Source organism: Pipistrellus hanaki, assembly GCF_964339955.1.
Source record: "Pipistrellus hanaki genome assembly, chromosome: X".
Lineage (NCBI taxonomy): Eukaryota > Metazoa > Chordata > Mammalia > Chiroptera > Vespertilionidae > Pipistrellus > Pipistrellus hanaki.
In genome coordinates this window covers 72,575,839-72,602,383 of record NC_140524.1, presented here as the reverse complement: position 1 = coordinate 72,602,383, position 26,545 = coordinate 72,575,839, and the positions used below count along the sequence as shown (strand labels likewise).

Here is a 26,545-nt window from a genome sequence, read left to right as displayed (position 1 = left end):
AATATTTTTTTCTTTTTCTGCCTCCTTCTTCCCTCTCAGAAGATGACCTCACCTCCTATTACAAAGAAAATATAAGCTATGAGATAAAAACCCCTTACTCCTACCCCAGGCTTTTCTTTATCTGCTCCCTTCTTTTTTTTCTTTGATATATATTTTATTGATCTTGTACAGAGAGGAAGGAAGAGAGATAAGAGAGTTAGAAACATCGATGAGAGAGAGTCATCGATCAGCTGCCTCTTGCACACCCCCCACCGGGGACATGCCCGCAACCAAGGTACATGCCCCTGACCGGAATCAAACCCGGGACCCTTCAGTCCCCAAGCCGACGCTCTATCCATTGAGCCAAACCGGTCTCGGCTATCTGCTCCCTTCTTATATGTTGCAGTTTTTCATGGTTATAGTCTAGATTCTCTTATCTTCTCTATATATTCTCCTTGACCCATCTCATCTCTTTCTATGCTAATACTCTTTAATTTATGTAGGTGTCCTTTAAGAAAGCCCCACTCAGATGTCTCACATGCACTTTAAACTCAGCACAGCTAAAATTAATCAGCTGACTCCTCTTATTACATTACTTATACCTGCTTTTCTCCATATGTGCCTGTGTCATTAGATGGTACAATATCCTCCCAGTTATACACATAAGTACTTGGAGAATCATTTTTTATATATCTCCCTTTCTCATCTCCTAAAGAAACCAATTAACAAGTCCTACTTTCCTTCTTAAATAGTTGTGAAATTCGTGTAGTTCTCTCCAGTGCCAATGGCATGATCCTAATCTATAATAACAAAAGCATAATATGCTAATTAGACTGGATGTCTTTCCAGATGAACTTCTGGATAAAGCTGGGGCTGCAAGGGAAGCCCGGGTCCCAGGTGCCAGAGAGAAGCCAGTGCTGGCAGCCAGGGGGAGGAAGGCCTACTCTTACACGAATTTCATGCATCCAGCCTCTAGTCTATAATAAATTTTTAAGTGGTCTCACAGACTTCAGTCTAAGCCCACTATAGTCTATTACTTTATTCTGTAATCATCAACATGAACATATTCTTTTAAAGATATATATATATATGTTATTACCCTGATTCAACTCTGCAGGGGCTTCACATTGCCAACCTCCTTAACATGGCTTACCATACTCCTTATGACCTGGTTCCTGACTCTATCCCAAGTATCCTTTCTCACCACTCCTCTTTCATACTCCGTGCCACTCCTGTAAGAACTTTTTATAATTCCTAGATCTGCATTGTTCTTAGTTGCCCTTGAACCTTTGTCTATGCTGTTTCTTCTGTTTGGAACAATTTCTCCCTTACTTTTACCGTCACCTTTATCAGATTAAGTCCTATTCATCCCTCTAGCTGGACACAGTGTCAACTTCATTTTCTTCAGAGATCATCTTTGTATCACTAGCATTTGTTAGTGCCTACCAAGTGGTACCAAAACCCCCCACATTTTCTAAATGTTTTATAAAACATAAAATAAGCAAAAAGCTGAGTTGTTGGGGTTGAAACCATTCCTGGGGCCCCAGAGTGTTGTTCAATTGCTTCTTATTCAGTCTCCTCTACTCCTGCTACCAATTGCATTGTCCAGTGCAGACCCCATGAGGCTCAGTAGAATACAGTACAAAAATCATTACCCAAGAATAAAGTTTTTAAAAATACTTAAAGTGCCCCAACTGGTTTGGCTCAGTGGATAGAGCGTCAGCCTGTGGACTGAAGGGTCCCAGGTTCGATTCCGGTCAAGGGCATGTACCTTGGTTGCGGGCATATCCCCAGTGGGAAGTGTGCATGAGGCAGCTAATCCATGTTTCTAATTCTCTGTAAAAAAAAAAAAAAATATATATATATATATATATATATATATATATATATATATATATATATTTAACAAAATACTTAAAGTGACACATATGCCCTCCATTATGTTTGCCTTTTTATATTTTTCTTTTTGCCACTTTATGGGTACTTTATGCTATGGCAATATTGAAGTGCAAGTAGTTCCACTGTACCCCTCCTCCCCAATGCAACCACATTCTTTTTCATTTCTATGCTTTATGATCATTCTGGATCTTGTACCTAAAATGGCTTTCCTTTTCCTAGTTCCTTCTTTCTCTGGCTAACTTATTCATTCCTTCAAACTCAGTTTAAATAACTCTTTTGGGAAGCCCTTTCTGAAACTATTCCCTGCCAACCCCAGACTAGGTATCACTCTTGGGTGGTTTCATGTTTTGTATATATCTCTATTTACCTAGCAGGTTATTTTAGAATCAGTTTATGTGTATGCCACTTTCATTACACTATGTATTCTTAGGGGAGAGAATAATTTATTCATCTCCATATCCCTAGTGCCAAGCATAGTACCTCATCATTTATGTGCATAGTAAATGTTTATTAATGAATGAATGGGTGACCACATGTGCTCCCCTGGATTTTTCTCAGCCTATTATCGTTCTTTCTCTGTATATGTTCCCTGGAGAATCTTTGTTCTCTTTATGTTTCCAACAAATTCAATAAAAATTTAAAAAAATAAGTAATCAAGATTATGTTATATCCAGGAGCCTCTGTAATAACCATATTCTGCATATCCTAACTCAGACCACAGCAACACAACACCATAATGTTCCCAAGCTTGAAAAATACACAAAATATAATGGCAAAGGAGAGCCAATCATCACTTTGTTAACGAGGCTTTTGCTAAAAACAAGTAAATAAACAAATCAACAACAACAACAAAAACAAACTAACAAACAAAAACAACAAAGAAAAACCCCTCAACATAAAGAATACTGGTAAGCTGGAATGAATCAAGTGGTACCTTCATTTTCCCATGAACCCAATTCAACACATATATCATCACTAGTGGAACAGGAATTGGGTACATGTTTGTTCCTGGTACTTAGTATCAAATATCTGTCTCATAGAGGGGGAGTAAACAGGGAGCTGGCCTGGTCTCCTCTTTTGTAAGTACAATGACTACATCAGAGGCATTAGTGCAGGGGTCCTCAAACTTTTTAAAGTGGGGGCCAGATCACGGTCCCTCAGAGAGCTGGAGGGCAGGACTATATGAACTACTAATTCCTACTGTAACACCTCGGCTGCGCTCACTGCCCAAAAAACCTGGCGGGCCGGATCAGACTCCTCTGCGGGCCGCATGTGGCCCACGGGCCGTAGTTTGAAGACCCCTGCTAGTGTAAGAGGAACAAAATGGAGCTGTCCAAGCTTAGCAGGCTCTGAGTCTAGAAAAGAATTTATCCCTACTCCCTCCCCCTTGCAAAAAAAAAAATAACCACACACAATTTCAACGGTCATATCTCAATTTTTTATTTTCAATTTACCTTGCCTTCTACCATTCTTTAGCTATAGAGCAATTTTTATTAGTGTATTCTGATTAGTGTATTCTTTATTACACTTGTAATCCTAGCCCTGGTCTTAAGGGTATGGATATGAGAGAATCTTGGGGAATTAATTTTCACCAAAGCTATAACACACAACATGTTAGAATTTTTCATATTTAAACATGGAATCCCAGATATAAAGAGTGTGTGGCATTCTCTAGGAACACAATACTTGACCAAAAAACAGAATATGATACTCTGGTCATGAAGTCTTTTTTTTTTCCTTTGCTATTTAGATAATAATCATTATGTACCTAACATGATAATTGTTTTATGAATGTTTCCCAACAATTACTGATTTCCTCTACTTTCCTTCTCTTCCCTTCAAAAAAAATTATGTTGCTTGAGGGATTTTAAATTCTTACTGAAATAAAATTTCTGTTGATCTCATCTTTCTTCCTTACAGTTTCCATTCTAGCTGAGACAGAAGAAATTAAGGCCATTTTAAAGGACAAGGGAATCGATGTGGAAACCATTGCTGAGGTGTCCCCCTTCAGAGTACAACCAGCTCGTATTCTCAGCCACATTTATTCCAGCCTAGGTAAGGATATTGAATTTTCTGTTAGAATTAGGGCAGTATTTGATACAAGCCAGGGATTCTTTCATTTTTATTTTTATCTTTATCTCATATTGATTTATTAAACTGGATCTTAAAAAGAATTTTGAGTCTCTGGAATCTAAGTTTTTAACCCTATAGATACTGAGCAGGCTTGATCATTTTAGCTGTGTTTTCTCAACTCTTTGGTACATATTGTGTGACTGTTATGAGGCAATATTGTATCTTCATTCCAAGTGTGTGCTTAACTAACATGTTCTCTCCTTTCTTGGGACCTATATTTCTGTTTTGAATACATGCTAACTTTACATAGAGTAGTAGCCAAAGAACTTGTGTTTAGGTTTTTATACTTTGTTGTGTAACGAATTGGCTGACAATATTAAAAAAAATATATTTCTTGTTTTTCCAAAGTATATTTTATTTTTTTAAGTTTTATTTTATTGTTTAAAGTATTACATATAGCATTACATATGTCTTCTTTTTTCCCCATAGACTTCCCCCTACCCTGGCCAGCTCCACCATCCCACCCCCGCCACCCCCACACATGCCCTAACCCTGCCCCCCTAGTGTCTGTGTCCATTGATTATGCTTATATGCATGCATGAAAGATGAAAATCTTTTAGTTAATCTATTACCCCCACCCCCTCCCCTCTCCTGCCTTCCCACTGAAGTCTGACAGTCTGTTCGATGCTTCTTTGTCTCTCTATTTTTGTTAATCAGTTTATAATGTTCATTATATTCCACAAATGAGTGAGATCATGTGATATTTATCTTTCGCTGACTGGCTTATTTTGCTTAGCATAATGCTCTCCAGGTCCATCCATGCTGTTGAAGAAATTCTATTTCTTAATATAATACTTATTTTTAATTAGTACTTATTTTTTTCAATTTACATATTAAACTTAGTGATGGATACATTAAACAAATTACTGTAAATTACAAGTTTATACAACTTATTAAAGATTTCACATTAAACAAATTTACTACACTATTAACTAAAAAAAGATATGAAGAATTTTTAAACTACCCTTGTGGAAGGCTGAATAATGGCACTCAAAGATACCCACATCGTAGTTCCTGGAACCGGTGAAAATTACCTTATATGGCAAAAGAGACTTTGTAGGTATCATTAAATTAAGGGGATTGAGATGAGGAGTATTATCCTGTATTATCCAGATGGACTTTAAATGTAATAACAAGTGTCCTTATAAAAGGAAGGCAAACAGAGATGAGAAAACAAAAATGAGATCAGAGTGATGTAACTTTGAACCAAAGATTTTCAAGGATTGCCCATAGCCTTTTGAGGTTGGAATTGGCAAGGAACAGATTCTGCTCTGGAGCTTCCAGGAGAAACAAATCCTGCTGACACCTTGATTTTATTTTAGTCATATAAATTCATTTGACCTTCAGACCTCCAGAACTGTAAGATAATAAATGTATGTTGTTTTAAGCCTCTAAGTTTGTGGTAACTTATTATAAAAGAAATAGGAAAGTGATACAGATTTTGGTTCTGAGAAGTGTGATGATGCTGTAGTGGATATAAAAGTGTAGAAGTAGCTTTGAAATCAGGTAATGGGTAGAGGCAGGAAGAATTTTGGGTCAGATGACAGAAAAAATAAAATATACTTTGGAAAAACAAGAAATATATTTTTTTAATATTGTCAGCCAATTCGTTACACAACAGAAAAAGTCTAGATTGCCTTTTACAAACTATTATAAAGGCATTGATGGTAAGGCTCAGAAGGAAATGAGGAACATGTTATTGGAAACTTAAAAGGATCTTTGTTCTATAGTTACAAGAATCTTAGCTGAACTATGCCCCATAGTTTTGTGGAAAACAGAGCTATAAAGGATGAATTTGGGTATTAAACTGAGGTGATTTTCAAGCAAAGTGTTGAAATCATGGCCTTATTTTTTTTCTTGCTGTTTATAGTATAACTAGAACCCTGTTGCACAAAGATTCATGCAATAGACCTTCCTTCCCCTAGCTGTCAGCACTGGTTTTCCTCTGGCACCTGGGACCCAGGCCTTCGCTCTGGCCACTGCCTTCCATCTTCACTCCAACAGGAGTCTTCAGTCTTCACTCCAGCTGGAACACCACTCCTATAGCTCCTTCCACCCCTTGCCCTCCCCCTCATAGCAGATTTCCTGCCCTGCCCAGCTGCTCCACGCCTGCAGGCATGCTGCCCCGATGCCTAGAGCAGCTGGGGGTGGGGTGGGGGGTGAGAGGGGGAGGAACTGCTGCCATCTTTGTCTGGTTAATTTGCATACTCAGTGGGTGTCATGGAGTGACAGTAAATTTACATATTTATCTTATTAGTGTAGATGCAAGAGGAAAGAGGTAAATTGAGGGAAGAACAATAAAGGAAAAAATTAAAACCAGGACTTCATGACATTCTAAGCCTATCTACATTGGAAAAGATGATTAAACTAGACTTCTGTCAGGAAAGCATACTCTAGAAAAATGGTCAACCTTTTGCTAAGGTTTTGGAAAGATTAAAAGATCAGAATATTGAGAGAACCAAAATGGCAGCATAGGTAATCACCTACCTATACTTGCTGCCTCTCACAAATCTTGTCCAGCTCAAAACCAGCTTCCTTTCATTTTTACACATACCTACTCCAGACACTTAATTACTATGGCAATAATATAGATGTAAATTAAGAGGGAATCAATCAAGGAGGAAAGGATAAACAGTCCTAGGCACACATATTTTATACCAGCAAGACTTGAACTCCCAGAGCTATTAACATTCATCTGGCTTTAGGAATCTATGGATTTGCCCCCTTCTTTTATCCTAGTTTTAATATAGAAAATATATTTTCTTTGTTATTAAAGTGAAAGGTTAGAATCTTCCAAAGAAACTTTACTAAAAACTGGAAAACTAAAATATAAACACTTAGAAATTAATAAATTTATTGAATATAGGTCTCAGATCCTAACTAAGGTGAGCAGATGTCCCGCTTTTTAACAATTTGTCCCACGTCCCTCGGCATTTTAAAAAAGTCCCAATCGCCGATTTTTAACAACTTGTCCCGCGCCCGGTGGCATTTTAAAAAAGTCCCATTTTAAAACGCCTCGGGACGCGGGACAAATTGTTAAAAATGGGGACTGTCCCGCCAAAAGCGGGACGTTTGGTCACCTTAAATTAACCTCTATAATCTGGCCACAATTTAGCTTGAATATTGTAAAATTATGAGCACCCAGTTCCCTACCCTTACTCAACCCTATCTGAGGTAATGCCAAATCAAGACTTTGAAACTTCTGATATTGATTTGGGTTGATACTTAAACTAGGTGGGATGGGTACCTCAGTCCTTCCCAGAACCTGCTTCCTGTTAGGGTATTTAAAAATTTTTCCTTGACCATTCTTCCCAGCCTCAGACTACAATATGCTCCTAGTCTCCAGATTTCAATCCATTATTTCTAAACCCTGGATACAAGAAACATATTTCTCTATGTAGGCTAATTCCTACTCCCTGAGCATTAGTTGATCTTGTAGTCGCCTTCTTTGCCCCTCAGAAAAGTCTCTATAGTTTGGGGTTCATGCAAGTCCTATTGGTACCTTTGACCTGATTCTCTCTGATTCTCTCACAGAAGTGGACAGGCTAATTTTACCCTTTGATTTTCACATCCATTCTTCTAAGCTCAGAATAATCTTACTAGAACTTAGGTAGCTTTCAATCTCTGGGCCATTATTCCTGGAATCAACCCGCATCACATTGGATCCCTCCAACAAACAGAAACAAATTCCTTATTGATTATTTTTTCAAAGTCTATACTCAGTTTTAGGGCATCTTACAAAGTTATTATTTCCTAGTCAAAAGAAATAAGGACTGATGGGTCTTGAGTTTTAATGATCAAACATTTCAGGGCCTCAAGTAGCAAACTACATTTATTTTTCAAATAGTCCTTCATTCATTTCATTCATTCATAAGAATCTATTGCTCACTTATTATGTAACAAGCATGGGGCTAGATGCTGTAAAAGGCATAGACATATAATCAAATAATTATAATACAATTTTATAAATGCTGTACAATGGTGTTATATGCAAAATTCAGGAGAAAAAGGATAGATTTCCCTGGAAAAGTCAAGAAAGGCCTGATTTGATGAGTTATTAAATAAGTGACTTCAAAATTCTATTATTGCATCAATTGCACAATAAGAAAATTGCTTTAAGCACACATTGAATGAAACTATAATTCCACCAATAAAAGTTATTTTTCCATCAGATATGTTCACTTATATGTGTTATTTAAATTGGATTCTCTGCTTCACCTCAAGCACTCATTATTTCATATATTTCAGTTCCATAATGTCTTTATTTTTTTATGTTATGAAGTTAATCAACTTTGGGAACTTAAGGACTTTATAAATTTAGAAACTCAGATCTTTACATAGTGCTAATTCTTTTCTAATCTGTTAGTGCACATAGATACTGTACTTTTTAATGATTATATTTAGTGTGTACATATTAACTTGTGTTATTTTTTTCACTTATTTTTCATGTAAATATTTTCACTTATTGAAAGAACTATGCATTAGTGCATAAATTAAGGTAATTGTTCCCTTATTATTGGGTAACTTGAATTGTTTCCAAAATTTTTATCCTTCTATGAATGCCTATAGGCATTCATACATATACACATGTTTCCTTAGAGTATATCCTCAGGAAGGAAATTCTAGATAAGGTTCAACTTTGTTGCTCATTTTACCTGTTGCCAGATTATATTTACAAAAGAACAACCCATTTTTAGTGACATCAATAAATATTAAATATACCTTTCAAAATTTTACTACCCATGCAACATTGTTTTTAAATAATTTTTGTAAGATTAATCATTTTAATATACCTGTTATTTTCATTTCTTTTCTTTAATTCCCAGTATATATTTTTCTGTTTTTAGAAATTGTGTCTCATATTACTTGCATATCTAGCAGGAATTGAACATTTTCATATATATTTATCAATTTTAATATATTTTATGGTAAGCTTTTACCAATGAGGTTTATAATGTGTGTCCTATAAATTTTTAGATATTAATTTCTTGCCTTTGCAAATTTTTAAACAAATACACCCATTTTATTGCCTATATCTTTCTTTAGGACTTGTTGAATTTATCTCCTCATTTTATTGGAATAGATATGCTATTTTTGTTCTCTCTAGTTTTCATAAATAAGTGATCTGGTTATAAATCGAAATGCACATTGTGACTGCATTTCATGGTACTTGAAAATAGAGAAAAGCACAAAAGGAGAGGATTAAAATCACCTATAATTCTACCACTCACAGAAAGCCACTGGGTTGTAATGACCAGTAAGGAGCAAGGCTCGACCAACCAGAAGTCAGTTCTGTGGTCAGCACTGACTGCTCCCACTGGAGGCACAATGCCCCAGCACTGACTGCTGAGGTGGCTGTGAATCAGGGCCAGAGAGAGGCCAGAATAGAGAAGCAGGGACTGATCTGTTGCCTCTGTGGCAGCTTTTGATCAGGATTTGCCTCCCTCTTTCTCTCCCGGTTTGGTCAGCAGTCACGCCTCTATTTCTTTCCAAGCCTCCAGCAGAGTTGCTGATCAGCTTCACCTTTTTTTTTTTTTTTTTTTTTAAATATATTTTATTGATTTTTCACAGAGAGGAAGAGAGAGGGAGAGAGAGTTAGAAACATCGATGAGAGAGAATCATCGATCAGCTGCCTCTTGCACACCCCCTACTGGGGATGTGCCCGCAACCAAGGTACATGCCCTTGACCGGAATCGAACCCGGGACCTTTTAGTCTGCAGGCCGACGCTCTATCCACTGAGCCAAACCAGTTCCGGCAGCTTCACCTTTCTTATCAGGCCCCATTGATAGTCCCAGAGATGCTGACTGGCGTAGGAATGACCAATCAGAACCAAATCTGGGTGCCATGGGGAGCCAATGGCTGCCTAGGAGGCGGAGCTTCTGATGCTGACTGGCATAGAAACTGACCAATCATAACCAAATCTGGGTGCTGTGGGGAGCCAATGGTTGACTAGGAGGCCGAGTTTTGATGCTGACTGCATTGAAACTGACCAATCAGAACCAAATCTGGGTGCTCTGGGGAGCCAATGGCTGCCTAGGAGGTGGAGCTTTTGACACTGACTGGCATAGAAACCAACCAATCAGAACCAAATTAACCAACAGAGGAGGGCAGTTGGAGGTGAGATCAGGCCAGCAGGGAGGGTTGTTAGGGCAGGCAGGCAGAGGCAGTAGGGGCAACCAGGCCAGCAGGGGAGGGCAGTTAAGGGTGATCAGGCTGGCAGGCAGAGTCAGTTAGGGGTGATGAGGCAGGTGAGCAGTTATGCGCCAGCTGTCCCAAATTGTGAGAGGGATGTCCAACAGCTGATTTAGGCCCACCTAAACCGGCAGTTAGACATCACCCTAGGGGTCCTCAATTGGAGAGGGTGCAGGCCAGGCTGAGGGAACCCTCCCCTCTGTGCACAAATTTCATGCATCAAGCCTCTAGTCCTATGTAATAAAAGCCTAATATATAAATTGTCCCTTCAACCGTGAATTCGACCACTCGCTATGATGTGTGCTGACCACCAGGAGGCAGCATGGAACATGGTGGGCATCAGTGACACGGCACTGGCAGTGGGTGGCAGTGCAGATGCTGCTGGCCCTGATGGGTCCCAATGAGAGCAGGACTGCAGCAGGATGGTGGAGCAGGTAATAATATTTTCATCATCCCAAACTGAAACTGTGCCCACTAAACAATAACTTCCTGTGCTCCCCTTCCACCAGTCCATCTTTTTGTCCCTATGAATTTGCTTACTCCAGGTAACTCATATTTGGAATCATACAATATTTGTCCATTTGTAACATACCTATTCTATTTAGCATAAGATCTTTAAGGGTCATCTATATGGTATATCTGTCTAAATTTATTCTTCTTAAGGTTGAATAATATTCCATTGTATGTATACATCACATTGTTTATCTTTTCATCTACTATTGGATACTAGGTCTTATTTTGGTGATTTATTATACTATAATATACATGAAGTTAAGTACATGAATATATTTTTTGCTATTTTTTGTTATTTGTTTCATTTCTTTTGCTATTTTGTTTACAAGGCATGATTATTAGTGTTCACTGCTTTAAGCAATCCGTGGTCTTTTATATTTAGACTTTCCATTTCCCTTTGATTCTTTCTGCATTCTTGTTTCTGCCTGTGGTAATTTTTCTTCTGCCGAAAGAAATTCCTTTAGTATTTATTTTAGTGTATTTATCTAGACAAATTTTTTGCCTTTGTGTGACTTTGATATCTTTAGTTAGTTTTGAAAAAAATTTGGTCATTATCTCTTTAAATAGTTTCTGTTTCATTTTTTCCTCTTGTTCTTAGATTCCAGAGCTTTTCATTATATCTATTTCTTAATGCTCTTTCAATATTCCATCCTTTATTTTCTGTGCTTTAATTTGGATATTTTCTACTGATTTACTTTTCAGTTCATTAATACTCTCTTCTGCTGTGTATTATATGCTATTAATCCCATCCATTACTTTCCTAATTTTAGTTTTTGTATTATTTAGTTTGGAGATTTGGTTTGATGATTTTTCATACATTCCAGGTTTCCAGTGAAATTCATCTTCTAAATTTATTTTTGGATATATTAGTTTATAAAATAGTTTATAAAACAATTTATAAAAATTCTGTCTAATATCTCAAAAATGTGAATTGTCTGTGTTTCAATATAACATTTTAATGAATTTTTATTGTATTAAATATGTATGTAAAGTAAAATTTACCATTTAAAACAAATAGTTCAGTAGCACTAAGTACATTCACATTGTTTTGCAACCATAACCACCAACCATATCCAGCATATTTTTATCATCCCTAACAGAAACTTTATATGAAGCTTATCTAATAAAGAAGGAATATGCTAATTGACTCTCAGACCATCACAAAGATGGTGGCTCCCACAGCCAATAAGGAGGGGATATGCTAATTGACTGCCACACCCTCAAAGATGGTGGCTCCCATAGCCACAAGATGGCAGTGCCCAGTCCCCTCAGTCCCACCAGGGTGGCAGGCACACAGCAAGGCTGGGTCTGCCTCCAGGTGGGCGTGGCTGCTCCATGTGCCTGCTTCCTGAGTCCCCCAGTCCCCTCAGCCCCCCAGCCACCCAGGGCCAGCACAAGGCGCAGGTAACCAGGGCTGGTCAAAGCTTGAGCTGCTGGCAGTGGCAACAGCAGAGGTTTGAAGGAGTGTTGCCTTCCCCTGATCACCAGGTTGCCTCCTGCTCCTGAGGGCAGGCCAGGCTGAGAGACTCCCCCCTCCAGTGCATGAATTTTCATGCGCCTGGCCTCTAGTTAAACAATAATTCTCTATTACCCTCTGGCAAAACAAACAAACAAACCTTTTATCTTTTAATAGAATTGAAATATAATTGACATGTAACATTATATATGTTTTAGGTATGTGAAATGTATAATACAATAAGGTTAGTTAACACATCTTTCCCTTCATATAACTGCCATTTTGTTGCTGTTATGGTGAGAACATGAAACTGTACTATCATAGCAACTTTCAAGCACACAATAAAATATTGTTAACTTTAGTAACCATGCTGTACATTAGATCTCTGGGACTTATTCAGCTTACAATTTAAAGTTAGTACCCTTTGACCAACATTTCCCTATTTCCTCCATCCCTAACCCCTGGCAACCACCATTATACTATGTTTCTGTGAGTCTTCTTGAAATTGAAGAGTCTTAGCATGTGTCCCAATATATGGTCTATCTTTGAAAATGTCCCATGTGCACCTGAAAAGAATACATATTCTGTAGATTTGGGGTGAAATGTTCTTAAGGTATCAATTAAGTCTATCTCATCTAGTGAGTCATTTAAGATTCCTGATTCTCTGTTGATTTTCTTTGAGGATTTTTCCAGTGATATCAATGGGGAGCTGAAGCCTGATGGGAGGTACTATGCCACTCACTGCCAGAGTACGGTGGTGGTTTCACACAGGTTATGGCTAGAAAGCAGCATTCCCTAGGCATCCTCCTTCCTTCGTTATTGAAAATTGTCTTCCCAGCTGTGTCTAATTTGTTAATTTAGGGTGAATGTTCTCTGATTTAGTTGCTTTTCTGGCCTGGCCCTAGGAGGAGGTCCACAACATGGCTGCCTATTTGGTCACCATTTTCTCTGTCACCCTTAGCTGCTAATTTTCAGTACTATGCCATAGAAGAAGATCAAGCTATACTCTATTTATGTTCCTCAGTTTAGCATGCCATATTTATTTATTTTTAAATTCTTTATTGTTGAAGTTACTACATATGTCTCCTTTTTCCTCCATTGACTCTCACAGCCTGCCCCTTGACCGCACCCCATGCCTTCATCCCCCTATTGTCTGGGTCCATGGTTATGAATAACAAGTTCATTGGTTGATTTCTTCCTACCCGCCCAACTTCCTTTGCTTTTCCTCTGAGGTTTGTCAGAGAAAGATATATAGCACATGATCTCACTCATATGGAGAATATAATGAGCAACATAAACTGATGAGTAAAAATAGATCAAGATACATAGAAGTATCAGACTAGCTTGCCACCTTTAAGTTGATGAAGTTTTCGTTCAGCTTTGTTGAGACATAGTTTACATTAAAAAGTTTGATAACCGGTAATCTTTTGCACTTTTTATGAGCTGTAAATAAATCTAATTTATGACATTTGGTAATAGAATTCTATTATTCATAGACTATTAATTTTATGTGCATTCTTGTCTCTCATGTGTAGATGATGATGTGGAGTCTTTAGAATAGCATAAAGTTTGTTAAGAGCTTAGTATGATCCTGCAAATGATCTGGACACTAACTTTGAGACACAGAACTTAGTTTGTTCAATCAGAACGTGTTAACTAATATGAAAAAAGTTTGCTGATTGGATTTCTGCACTATAAATATCTTGACCTTTTCTCAATTCTTTCTCAGGGTGTAACAGTAAAATGAAACTCAGTGGCCGACCCTATAGACATATGGGAGTCCTTGGAACATCAAAACTCTACGACATTCGGAAAACTATCTTTACCTTCACTCCACAGGTGTGTGGAATGAGCTTTTCCATGCATAGAAATGAAATAGGAAAGAGTCATTTCAGAAATAAAGTATTTACTTGAGTTTGAACATGTGTCAGAGTTCCACAGGCCTTGTACATATTAAATTGCTCAGTAAATATTTGTTGAGTTGGTCTGAATTGAATTTCTAGCAGAGTTATGCCCAGCGATTATAGCTACCAAGAGTAGTCCTGGGTATTGCAGAAGTAGTGACTAGAGATTTTACAGATGTTTGCGTATTTTAAAAAGTACTACTTACTTTTTATTTGTATTTATCCTTTATAAAAAAAAAAGTAGTCTTTTTATTCAGCTGCTAAATTATGTCTTCTCTTTTTTGGGGGGATAGGGAGTGGGCAGGGGCCTCTTAAAAAGCCTGGAGATCTTTGATATCCTCTTCTAAACAAAAATGTCAATACTATTTTAGCCATGATTGTTTCCCTGATGTTTATTAACCACATTATAATAGTAAGCCCAATTATTTGTCCAATTATTTCTAAAGGAGAACAGCATAATATAATGAGACAGAGAAACCATTTTCTGGAAAGAAAGCTTAAGCTCTCCATTTGTCATCTGACATCTGAATTAGTGCAGCTGAGATATAGGCAAAAAATATTGGACCATAGGTTATATTTTTTATCTTGCGATTGCTAGCTATATAACTACTAATCTGCTTCATGTCTCTTTGGCCTTATTTTTACCCATTAAAAGAAGAAAGGCCCTTATTGGGTTGTTACACAAATATAATTGTGTACTTGAAAACACTTTGTAAATTATAACATACTGTAAAATGTAAAAATTATCATATGCGTCATTGGACCACCAGAAGAATTAAGAATTACATTTAGAGGTATTGTTGCCTTTATGACATTATATATGCCCTTTTGAATATGAGATTGCTTTAAAATTGCTTTATTTGATAGTTATGAGAGTGAATTATTCTGAGCTGTTATTTTTATTTTCCCCAGTTTATAGACCAGCAACAGTTCTACTTGGCTCTGGACAATAGTATGATAGTTGAAATGCTTAGAACAGACCTCTCCTATCTCTGTAGCCGCTGGAGGATGACAGGACAGCCTACCATCACCTTCCCTATCTCACACACTATGCTTGGTAAGGTTGTATGAAGCATGGAATAAATGTTTATTTTGAAAAAGTCATGTGGTTAGAACTTTAAAATCTTGGAGTCACTGAAGAGCTACTTCTTATCATTTATTATGTCAGTAGTTATATATTAGCTTCTACTTTGTGCCAGGCAATTTTCTAAGGATGGGGGACACATGAAGTGAATAAGGCAGATGAGGTTTCTACTCTCATGGACCTTATATTTTATAATAAACTAGAGGCCTGGTGCACGAAAATTTGTGCACGCAGGGGGGTCCCTCAGTCCAACCTGTGCCCTCTTGCAGTCTGGGAGCCCTCAGGAATGTCTGATTAGGTGGAATAATCAGAGGACAGCATGGCTGGCGAGTGGACAGCCCCACCCTTGATTGCCCCACTGGTGGACTCCCTCTGTGGTAGGTGACCAGGCAAGCTGATTAGGGGATGGCACCAGCTGGCAAGCGACTGGCCCCACCCCACCCCCAATCTCCCCACTGCCACTGTTGGTTGCTGCCACCCCCCACACACCACCATCCCCTCCTCCTGCCTGCTGGCATACAGCTGACCAATCATTCTGCTGTTTAGTTGGTTTGCTTTAATTATATAGGATACATAGCAAATAACCCAATACAAAAGATTATTTCAGGTAGTTTGAGAGCTATAATTTTAAAAAATGTAATAAAATAACTTGGTTCGGAGCAACTTCAGATAATTGGTTTCTAGGTCAATTTACAGAAACTTTGTAAGTACAATTCATTTACAGTAATACTACGTTCTTCATCTGTCTTACTCCAGTGAAGCATCAAGATTTTAGAGATAAATTCCAAGAAATCTCCCTCTAAGGCTTATCTAACTGAACCAGTATAAACTAGCAGGGTTACATGGGCAAATATGATCTCCCATGCAGTGGGCTTTCTTGTTGTTTTGTTGATGGTTTCTTTTGCTGTGCAAAAGCTTTTCATTTTGATATAGTCCCATTTGTTTATTTTATCTTTAGTTTCCATTGCCCTAGGAGCTGTATCAGTGAAGAAATTACTTTGTCATATATCTGAGATTTTGCTGCTTGTGAATTCCTCTAGTATTTTTATGTTGTCACATCTTATGTTTAAGTCTTTTATCTATTTTGAGTTTATTTTTGTGTATAGTGAAAGTTGGTGGTATGTTTCATTTCCCAACACCATTTATTGAAGAGACTGTCTTGACTCCATTGTATGTTCATGCCTCCTTTGTCAAATATTAATTGAGCATAGTGGTTTGGATAGATTTCTGGGTTCTCTATTCTATTCCATTGGTCTATATGTCTGTTCTTGTGCCAGCACAAGGCTATTTTGAGAACAGTGGCTTTATAATACAGCTTGATATCTGGTATTGAGTTCCCACCTACTTTGTTCTTCTTTCTCAGGATTGCTACAGCTATTCGGGTATTATTATTATTATTATTCCAGATGAATTTTTGGAGAGTTCTTTCTAGATCTGTGAAATATGCTGTTGGTATTTTAATGGGGAGTGCGTTAATCTATAGACTGCTTTGGGTAGTATGGACATTTTAATGATGTTGATTCTACCAATCCATGAACATGGTATGTTCTTTCATCTGTTTATGTCTTGCTCTATCTCTTTTTTTCAGTGTCCTGCAGTTTTTCCATGTATAGGTCTTTTACCTCCTTAGTTAAGTTTATTCCTAGGTATCTTAATTTTTTTGGTGCGATGGTAAATGGGATTGCTTTTTTTACTCTCTTTCTATAAGCTCATTATTGGTGTATAGAAATGCCATAGATTTCTTGACGTTAATTTTGTATCCTGCTACATTGCCAAATTCATTTATGGGGTCTAATAATTATTTGATGGCGTCCTTAGGATTTTCTAAGTACATTGTCATGTCATCTGCGAGTAAGGACAATTTTACTTCTTTTCCAATTTGAATGCCCTTTATTTCTTCTTCTTGTCTAATCACAATGGCTAGTACTTTCAGTACTATGTCGAACAGGAGTGGTGAGAATGGGCATCCCTGTCTTGTTCCTGTTCTTAGGGGAAATGGTTTTAGTTTTTGCCCATTGAGTATGATGTTAGCTGTGGGTTTGTCATATATGGCTTTTATTATGTTGAGTTATGATCCTTCTAGTCCCACCTTGCTGAAAGATTTTATCAAGAAAGGGTGCTGGATTTTGTCAAATGCTTTTTCTGCATCAATTGATAAGACTATGTGATTTTTATCTCTGTTTATGTGATGTATCACATTATTGATTTGTGGATATTGTACCATCCTTGCATTCGTGGGATGAATCCTACTTGGTCATGGTGTATGATCTTTCTGATGTACTGCTGATCTATTTGCAAGAATTTTGTTGAGGATTTTGGCAACTATGTTCATGAGGGATAGTGGCCTGTAATTTTCTTTCAATGTGTTGTCTTTATCTGGCTTTGGTACTAGGGTGATGCTGGATTCGTAGAAGGAGCTTGGAAATATTCCTTCCTCATGAATTTTTGGAATAGTCTGAGGGTTTAATCTCCAACATTTACAGGGAACTCATACAACTTAACAAAAGGAAGATAAGCAACCCAATAGAAAATGGGCAACAGACCTAAATAGAATCTTTTTGAAAGAAGACAGAAGGAAGGCCAAGAGACATATGAAAACATGCTCAAAGTCACTAATTATCTGAGAGATGCAAATCAAAATGACAATGCGATACCATCTCACACCTGTCAGAATGGCTATTATCAACAAGTCAACAAACTACAAGTGCTGGCGAGGATGCAAAGAAAAAGGAACCCTTGTGCACTGCTGGTGGGAATGCAGACTGGTGCCACCACTGTGGAGAACGGTACGGAGTTTGCTCAAAAAACTAAAAATGGAACGCCCATTTGACCCAGTGATCCAACTTCTAAGAATATATCCCAAGAAACTAGAAACACCAATCAGAAATGATATATGCACCCCTATGTTCATAGTGGCACAATTCACCATAGCCAAAATTTGGACAGCCTAAGTGCCCATCAGCAGATGAGTGGATTAAAAAACTGTCTTACATCTTCACAATGGAATACTATGCTGCAGTAAAAAAGAAGTAATTCTTACTATTTGCAACAGCATGGATGGAACTGGAAAGCATTATGCTAAGTGAAATAAGCTAGTCAGAGAAAGATAAATATCACATGATCCCATACTCATTTATGGAATATAACGAACAATATAAACTAATGAACAGAAACAGATCAGGAAACAGAGAAGCATCAATCAGACCATCAAACCTCAGAGGGAAGGTAGAGGAGGGTGGCGGTAAGGGGGAGAGATCAACCAAATGACTTGTATGAATGCATATAAAGTTAACCAATGGACACAGAAATCAAATACTGAAGACATCAGTGGGGGTTGAGAGGCAATGGTGGGATATGGACACATATGTAATACCTTAATCAATAAAGAAATTTAAAAAAAAAAAGTTGGAAAATTTATCAAAAAGAAATGTAAAAATAATTGATGATTGTTCACTATGGTCCTTATTTTATGGGAAAACTGTATAAATACCTTTCAATATTAAATATAATAATGGACTATAAGAAAATCTAGCAAGGAAAAATGAAAAGGCTTTCCACTTATCTTTCCTTTATTGTCTGGGCTTCCTGACATTACTCACTTAAAACTGGGTGATAGGCTTTATTGTTTTCAGTTCCTGAAGGAATACAGTCAATGATGAAGCATTGCTTCCTTTCTGTGTTTCTGTTGTTGCTTCCAAAAGCCTATTTGTATTTCCAAAGTACATAGAATTCCTTTTTATTAGAGAAGCACCCATTGTCATAAATCATTCCAAGTTCAGACAGACTGTCAGGGATTTTTATGTCACCTCTTAAAGTGCTTCAAAAGCGCAGGAGTTGAAGAAGTAGGGTATTCTTTCTTTTTGTCTTTCTTATTTATTTAAGACAATAAGTGCACATTGCAGTCCTGTGCCACACGGTATAGAAATCTCCTAGTGGGAGATTTGCCTCTCCCTTTTGGCGTTTCAGAATGAAGAGCCATCTGCAACTGTTAAGTAAGAAACCAAGATGCGGTATAGGTAAAATGCCTAATCTGCAGCTTCACACAACAATTTCAAAAATACAACTAAAAGACAAAACGGACATCATCCAGAACCACAGGAAAGCTGACTGCCTGGAAATTCTACAACTAGAAGGAAAGAGAAAACCACAAGGAAAATCAGAGCAACTGTAAAAGCCTGAGGTATGGAGACACAGGTGCGCGCATTTAGAGAGGACAGAGCCAGATAGGAGGGGTCGGCTGAGAGCCTGGCTGGCGTTCTTTAGCGGGAAGGATATAAAAGCTCTGGATTGCGCTGAACCCTAGTTCTGACTGCACTGAACCCCAGTTTCGGGCGAGACCCTGGGGACCCAGGCTCATACGGAGGAAATCTGGGCTGTAAGGCACAAACTCAGGGGGGCGAAAGGCAGAGCTCTAGAGGTGCGCATGTGAATTCACGCATGTGAATGCATGCAGAGGACAGATTGTTGACTGTGCTGCTGGATTGCCCTAGCAGGAAGGAGACAAAAGCTCCAGAATGCACTGAGCCCCAGTTCTAGGCTAGAATCTGGGAATCCAGATTAATTGGGGGAGAGTCTAGAGCAATGTTTCCCAAACTTCTCTCATGATGAGAATCACCTGGTGGAGTTGTTAAAACACAGATTCCTGAATCCCAACTAAGAAGTGCTAAACTAGAATTTTTGGGAACATATAGGTAAAATTGTATACTTAACTAGTGCTCTAAGACAGATGTTATATACAGAGCACTAAGTTAGGTATGCAATTTTACCTGTATGTTCTCAAAAATTCTAGTTTAGCACTTCTTAGTTGGGATTCAGGAATCTGTGTTTTAACAACTCCACCAGGTGATTCTCATCATGAGAGAAGTTTGGGAAACACTGGTCTAGACTGTCTGGCAGCTAGACTGTTTGGCAGCAGGCGAAACTCGAGAATGCCTTTCTCTCAGAGGTGTTTGCAGTGAGTACTGAGGGACACTGAGGGACACTGAGACTCAGGAACCTCATAGGGCTAGGCTGATAAGAAGTCAAGGCTGTAGGCTCCACCCTGAAACTCCACCCCATCCAAGCTGAGCACAGAGGTTTTTGGAATTTTGCAAGTCTAGTTTAATAAGGCTGTCTCCTGGCATAGACACAGCTGATCCTCACAGCCAATTGGCCTAGAGGTCAACTCCTCCCTCTGATACCAACAACAACAATCAAGACTTAAGTACAACAAGGCTGTACCCATTTGGGGGGAGGGAGGCATGTGCAGAAGGCAGGTGATTAATGTTGTTTAATCTCTCAATTATGTTTCTATCTAACCCTGTGCCTCTCTCTCTCTCTCTAACAATCAATAAAGGGGGAAAAATTTAAAACGACCCATATAACAAACAAACAAAAAAAATGGAAAATTCTAGAGCACCTAGCCCAGGTGATCAAGAATATTGCGCCACTGAGACCCACAAGACACCTACTACATAAGGCCATCATACCAGGACTGGGAGACATAGCAGATCTACCTAATATACAGAAACAAATGAAAAGAGGCAGCCAAAATAGGTAGACAAACAGATCCTAAAGAAAATAGGAGAAATGCTTAGAAAAAGAACAAAATTAAATGGAAACAAGCTACCAGATGCAGAGTTCAAAACAATGGTGATAAGGATGCTCAAGGAATGTAGGGGAAGAATGGATGAACTCAGTGAGAACTTAAAGAGATAGTAAGCATAAGAAAGACATAGAAACCATAAGAAAGGTCTAGGAACTCTCATAAGACTTTCAGCTGATTTCTCAACAAAAACTTTAGGCCAGAAAGGATTGGCACAACTATTAAAGTGATGAAAAGCAAGGACCTACACCCAAAACTATTTTTCCCAGCAAGGCTATCATTTCAAATTGAAGAAGAAATAAGATGATTCCCACAAAAGCAGTTCATCAACAGCTAAAAAATCTAAAGCAGCTCATCAACAACAAACCAGCATTACAAGAAATGCTAAAGGTACTTCTTTTTTAAAATTTTTTTTTATTGATTTCAGAGAGGAAGAGGGAGAGAGAGAGATAGAAACATCAATGATGAGAGAGAATAATTGATCAGCTGCCTCCCTCATGCCCCCTACTGGGGACCAAGCCCACAACCTGAGCACATGCCCCCAACTTGATTCGAACCTGGGACCCTTCAGTCCACAGGCTGAAGCTCCATTCACCAATTCAAACCAACCAGGGCTAAAGGTACTTCTTTAAAAAGAAGATGAATTAGATAAAGATGAATATAATGATAAACAATAAAATGATAATAAATACATATCTATCAATAATCACTTTTAATGAAATGGACTGATTCTGTAATCAAAAGAAAGGGTAGCTTAATGGGTAAGAAAACATGATCCATATATATGCTATCTATAAGAGACCCATCTCTCAACAAAAAATACACAGACTAAATGTAAAGGGATGGAAAAAAATATATCATTGCAAATGGAAAAAAAGAAAAAAAGCTGGGGTAGCAATACACATATCAGACAAAATACAATTTAAGACAAAGACTATAACATGAGACAAAAAATAACACGAGATCAATCCAACAAGATGAAATAACTCTTATAGAAATTTATGAAACAAATATGGGAGCACTTAAATAAAGTAAGCAAATATTGATGGCCATAAAGGGAGAAATCAACAGTAATAGAATCATAGTAGGGGACTTTAACACTCCATTGACATCAATGGTAGATCTTCCAGACATAAAGTCAATAAGGAAACAATGGCATTAAATGACACACTAGATCAGATGGATTTACTTGATATTTTCAGAGCATTACACCCTAAAACTGAATTTTTAAAAATATACATGGAACCGCGACCGGTTTGGCTCAATGGATAGAGCGTCGGCTTGGGGACTGAAGGGTCCCGGGTTCGATTCCGGTCAAGGGCATGTACCTTGGTTGCGGGCATATCCCCGGTAGGGGGTGTGCAAGAGGCAGCTGATCGATGACTCTCTCTCATCGATGTTTCTAACTCTCTATCTCTCTCCCTTCCTCTCTGTACAAAATCAATAAAATATATTTTAAAAAATATATACATGGAACATTTTCCAGGAGAGACCATGTCTTAGGCCATAAAATAAGCCTCAATAAATGTAAAAGACTGAAATCATATCAAGCACTTTCTCCTAACACAATGGTATGAAACTAGAAATCAATTACAAGAAATAAATAAAAAGCACATAGAGGCTAAATAACATGTTACTAAACAATGAATGAGTTGACACTGAGACCAAGGAAGAAATTATAAAATACTTTGAGACAAATGAAAATGGAACTATGACAACTCAAAATCTATGGGACACAGTGAAAGCAATTCTAAGATGGAAAGTCATAGCAATACACACCTACCTCAAGAAAAATCTCATATCTAATCTTTTACTTGAAAGAACTAGAGAAATAGTAACAAACAAAGCCCAAAGTGAGTAGAAGGAAGGAAATAAATAAGATAAGAGTGGAAATTAACTAGAATGTAAAAAAGAAAAGAAAAGAAAAGATCAGGAGGTAAGATGGCGGAAGAATAGGAGGTAAGATGGCGGAAGAATAGATGGGCGGATTCTGAGCCCTCTCCCGAAGCAGAAAGAGAGAGCAACTGAGGGTCTTGTGCTGTGAGTGTTTATTGGCAAGCTGGGAGACAGCAAACACCAGAAGAAACTGCTGGGGGGCTGCTGACAGAGGTGCCCCTCACAGGGAAGCACCCACGCGGGCTGTGTCCCTGCCCGGAGCTACCTACCGGCTTGGATGGGGAAACCTCGCCATCTTGAGAGGAAGATAGGATCGTGTCAGAGGCCTGAATATCCACAGCCGCAGCGACCACCAAGCATCTGTGACCCCCAGAACGCGGATCCCAAGCGGCGCGAACACTTGCCCTCACAGGATTGCCCCACTGCTCAGCGAAAAGGTCAGATTTCGCGGGGAGAGGGTGGAGAGCGCTTGCAGCGAAAACAAAAAGCCTGTGCGCACAGAGCGCGCTCCCGGAAGCTGGAGGACAGGGGTGGTGATTACAAGTAGAAGCCCCCGCTGTTGGGCGGTTGTCACCCTTGAAAGTGGACGGGGCTCCTAACAGGGGAGATATCTAAAGAGCAACACATTTGGATCCGGCTCGGAGGGATATCGGAGAGTTGCAGGAGATTGCAGTTGCTCGGACCTGCCCCCTCCCCCCCTCCATAGTTCCAGCTTCAGAGAGGACGAAAAAAAAAAAAAAAAAGCTGGAGAGGCTTTAGAGTCTGGGAAGTCAACCTAGAAACACTGCCCCCAGAGGCTAATTCACAAATTGACTCTAGTGTAATAAAAACAAAGCGAAACCTGCCTAAAAATCAGGACTGGATCATAACAATAGAGGAAGCGAATGACCTTTCTTACTGCTAATTTTAATTAAATTTTTAAAATTTTATTATTATTTTTTTTTAATTTTTAAATTTTTGTTTTTTACTTTTGTTTTCATTATTTGCAACGTTTACTCAAGAAACTATTTTTTTTCTTTTTCCTCACTTGATTTTATCTTGATAATTACTACATTGTATATGTAATCAACATTATTACTACTACTAATTTACCTTTTTCATCTTATTTTCTTTTGTTTATTTTTATTATTTTTATTCCATTTGACTATATATATATATATATATATATATATATATATTTTTTTTTAATTTCAGGATTACTGTTCTACAGTCTTTATCTATCCTTCTTTCTCCAACGCTTTATTCTATCTCAACCCTACCTTTATGCCCTCACCCTCTTTCCAATCTTTTCCTTTGATACCCTGTTTATCTTAACCCTTTCCTGCTCTAGATTTCCCCCATTCCATCTGTCTACCCCCTCCTAAAATTTCACCCTACTTGTATATATCTAATTTCCAACTACCTGCTCCAAACCCATTCACACCTCCCTCGCAGTTGTCCTAAAAACAAAACAAAACAAAAAAAACAAAACAGTCTTACTCTCTAACTCTTTGAAGTTGTATGTTGAATGTTAACTTTACTGAAGTTGTATGCTTTTCTTTTATAAGATTGATTTGCCTATGCTTTTTGTTTGATTGTATGTTTTTGTTAGCTGGGTTCTAGTCACCCTTATTGGTGGTTATTAATATCGCAAACACATTTCGATTCAGTGCCTTGTGTGTTGTACCTGGTTGTGTTGTATTTTGTGCCTTTAAATCAAAGCAGGAGAGAGAGAACTACACAACCAGACATCATAGATCATGGGGAGACCAAAAAACAGCCCGCATATGAAAGAAAAGCAGGCTTCACCAGAAAAGGAAGTAAACGATATAGAGGCAAGCAACCTACCAGAGCAAGAATTCAGAGTAACGATCTTAAGATGGCTAAAAAGAATGGAAGACAAATTTGACAATTTGAGTAAGACCCAAGAGGAAATGAAAAAAACCCAAGAGGAAATGAAGATGACTCAAGATGAAATGAAAAATGACATCGCTACTATGAAGAACTCAATAGAAAGCATCAAGAGCAGACTAGAAGAAGCAGAGGATCGCATCAGTGAGCTAGAAGACAAGATGGAAAAAAATACCCAATTAGAGCAGCTTCTAGAAAAAAAAATTAAAAAGCAGGAGGAGAGCCTACGGGAGCTTTGGGACAATGCAAAACAAAACAATATTCGAATAATAGGGGTTCCGGAAGGAAAGAAAACCGAGGTAGACATGGAAAATGTATTTCAAGAAATAATGACAGAAAATTTTCCTGAGATAGAGAAGAAAAAACCCACACAAATCCAAGATGCTCGCAGAGTCCCAAGCAAAATAGATCCCAGAAGACCGACGCCAAGACATATTATAATTAAATTGGCAAACACCAATGACAAAGTTAGAATCTTAAAAGCAGCCAGAGAGAGACAGAAAGTTACATATAAAGGAACCCCCATCAGACTAACAACTGATTTCTCAACAGAAACTTATCAGGCCAGAAGGGAATGGGATGAAATATACAAAGTCATGCAAAGAAAGGGTCTGAATCCAAGAATACTGTACCCAGCAAGGCTATCAATCAAAATTGAAGGGGAAATCAGGAGCTTCACAGACAAAAAAAGACTAAAGGAATTTATCTCCACCAAACCAGCAATGCAAGAAATGCTAAAAGGTCTACTGTAAAAATAAATAAATAGGAAGCGAAGAAGGAACACAGGGGTATAGAATAAAAATGGCATCAAATGAGTACCTATCATTAATAACATTAAATGTAAATGGTTTAAATGCTCCAATCAAAAGACATAGGGTAACAGATTGGATAAGAAAACAAGACCCATACATCTGTTGTCTACAAGAAACCCACCTCAGAAAAAGAGATGCACACAGACTGAGGGTGAAGGGATGGAAAAAGGTTTTCCAGGCAAATGGAAATGAAAAGAAAGCTGGGGTAGCAATACTTATATCTGACAAATTAGATCTCAGAGTGAAGGACATAACAAGAGACAATGAAGGCCACTTCATAATACTAAAGGGAGCAATCAAACAAGAAGAAATAACCCTGGTAAATATATATGCACCCAATACGGGAGCACCCAAATACATAAAAAAAACTGCTGGAGGACATTAAGGGAGAGACTAACAGCAATACAATCATAGTAGGAGATTTTAATACCCCACTGTCACCCTTCGACAAATCATCCAAACAAAAAATCAGCAAAGAAATATCAATCCTAAATGACTCACTAGACCAGATGGAATTAATTGACATCTTCAGAACATTCCACCCCAAAGCCACAGAATATACATTCTTCTCAAATGCACATGGGACATTCTCAAAGATAGACCACATTTTGGGACATAGGCAAAGTCTCTTCAAGTTCAAGAAGATAGAAATCATATCAAGCGTCTTCTCAGACCATAATGGCATAAAACTGGAAATTAACTACAATAAAAATAATCCAAAGAAATCAAACATATGGAGACTAAACAGCATGCTATTAAACAAGGACTGGGTTACCAGAGAAATCAAGGAAGAAATTAAAAACATCCTGGCAACGAATGACAATGAAAACACAACAATCCAAAATCTATGGGACACAGCAAATGCAGTTTTGAGAGGGAAGTTCATATCCTTACAAGCCTATTGCAAAAAACTAGAAAAAAGTGTAACAGATGATCTAACTCTACAACTCAAAGAGTTAGAAAAAGAGCAACAAGAAAAGCCCAGTGTAAGTAGAAGGAAGGAAATAACAAAAATCAGAGCACAGATAAACGACATAGAGACCAAAGAAACAATACATAAGATCAACAAAACCAAAAGCTGGTTCTTTGAAAGGATAAACAAGATAGATGGACCTCTAGCCAGACTAACCAAGAAACAAAGAGAGAGGACCCAAATAAACAAAATCAGAAATGAAAGAGGTGAAATAACAACAGACCCCACC

At 38.0% G+C, this 26,545-nt stretch overlaps 1 protein-coding gene across 3 annotated transcripts in view; it reads left to right on the top strand.

Annotated features, from left to right (window-relative positions):
- Positions 1-26,545, top strand: part of PHKA1 (phosphorylase kinase regulatory subunit alpha 1) — a 236,260-nt gene that overhangs the window by 110,943 nt on the left and 98,772 nt on the right. For all 3 annotated transcript variants that reach the window (XM_084869451.1, XM_084869452.1, XM_084869450.1), the window contains exons 15-17: positions 3,799-3,933; positions 13,903-14,012; positions 14,990-15,134. In XM_084869451.1, coding sequence (XP_084725577.1) covers positions 3,799-3,933; positions 13,903-14,012; positions 14,990-15,134 — 390 coding nt within the window. The remainder of the gene's footprint in view (positions 1-3,798; positions 3,934-13,902; positions 14,013-14,989; positions 15,135-26,545) is intronic.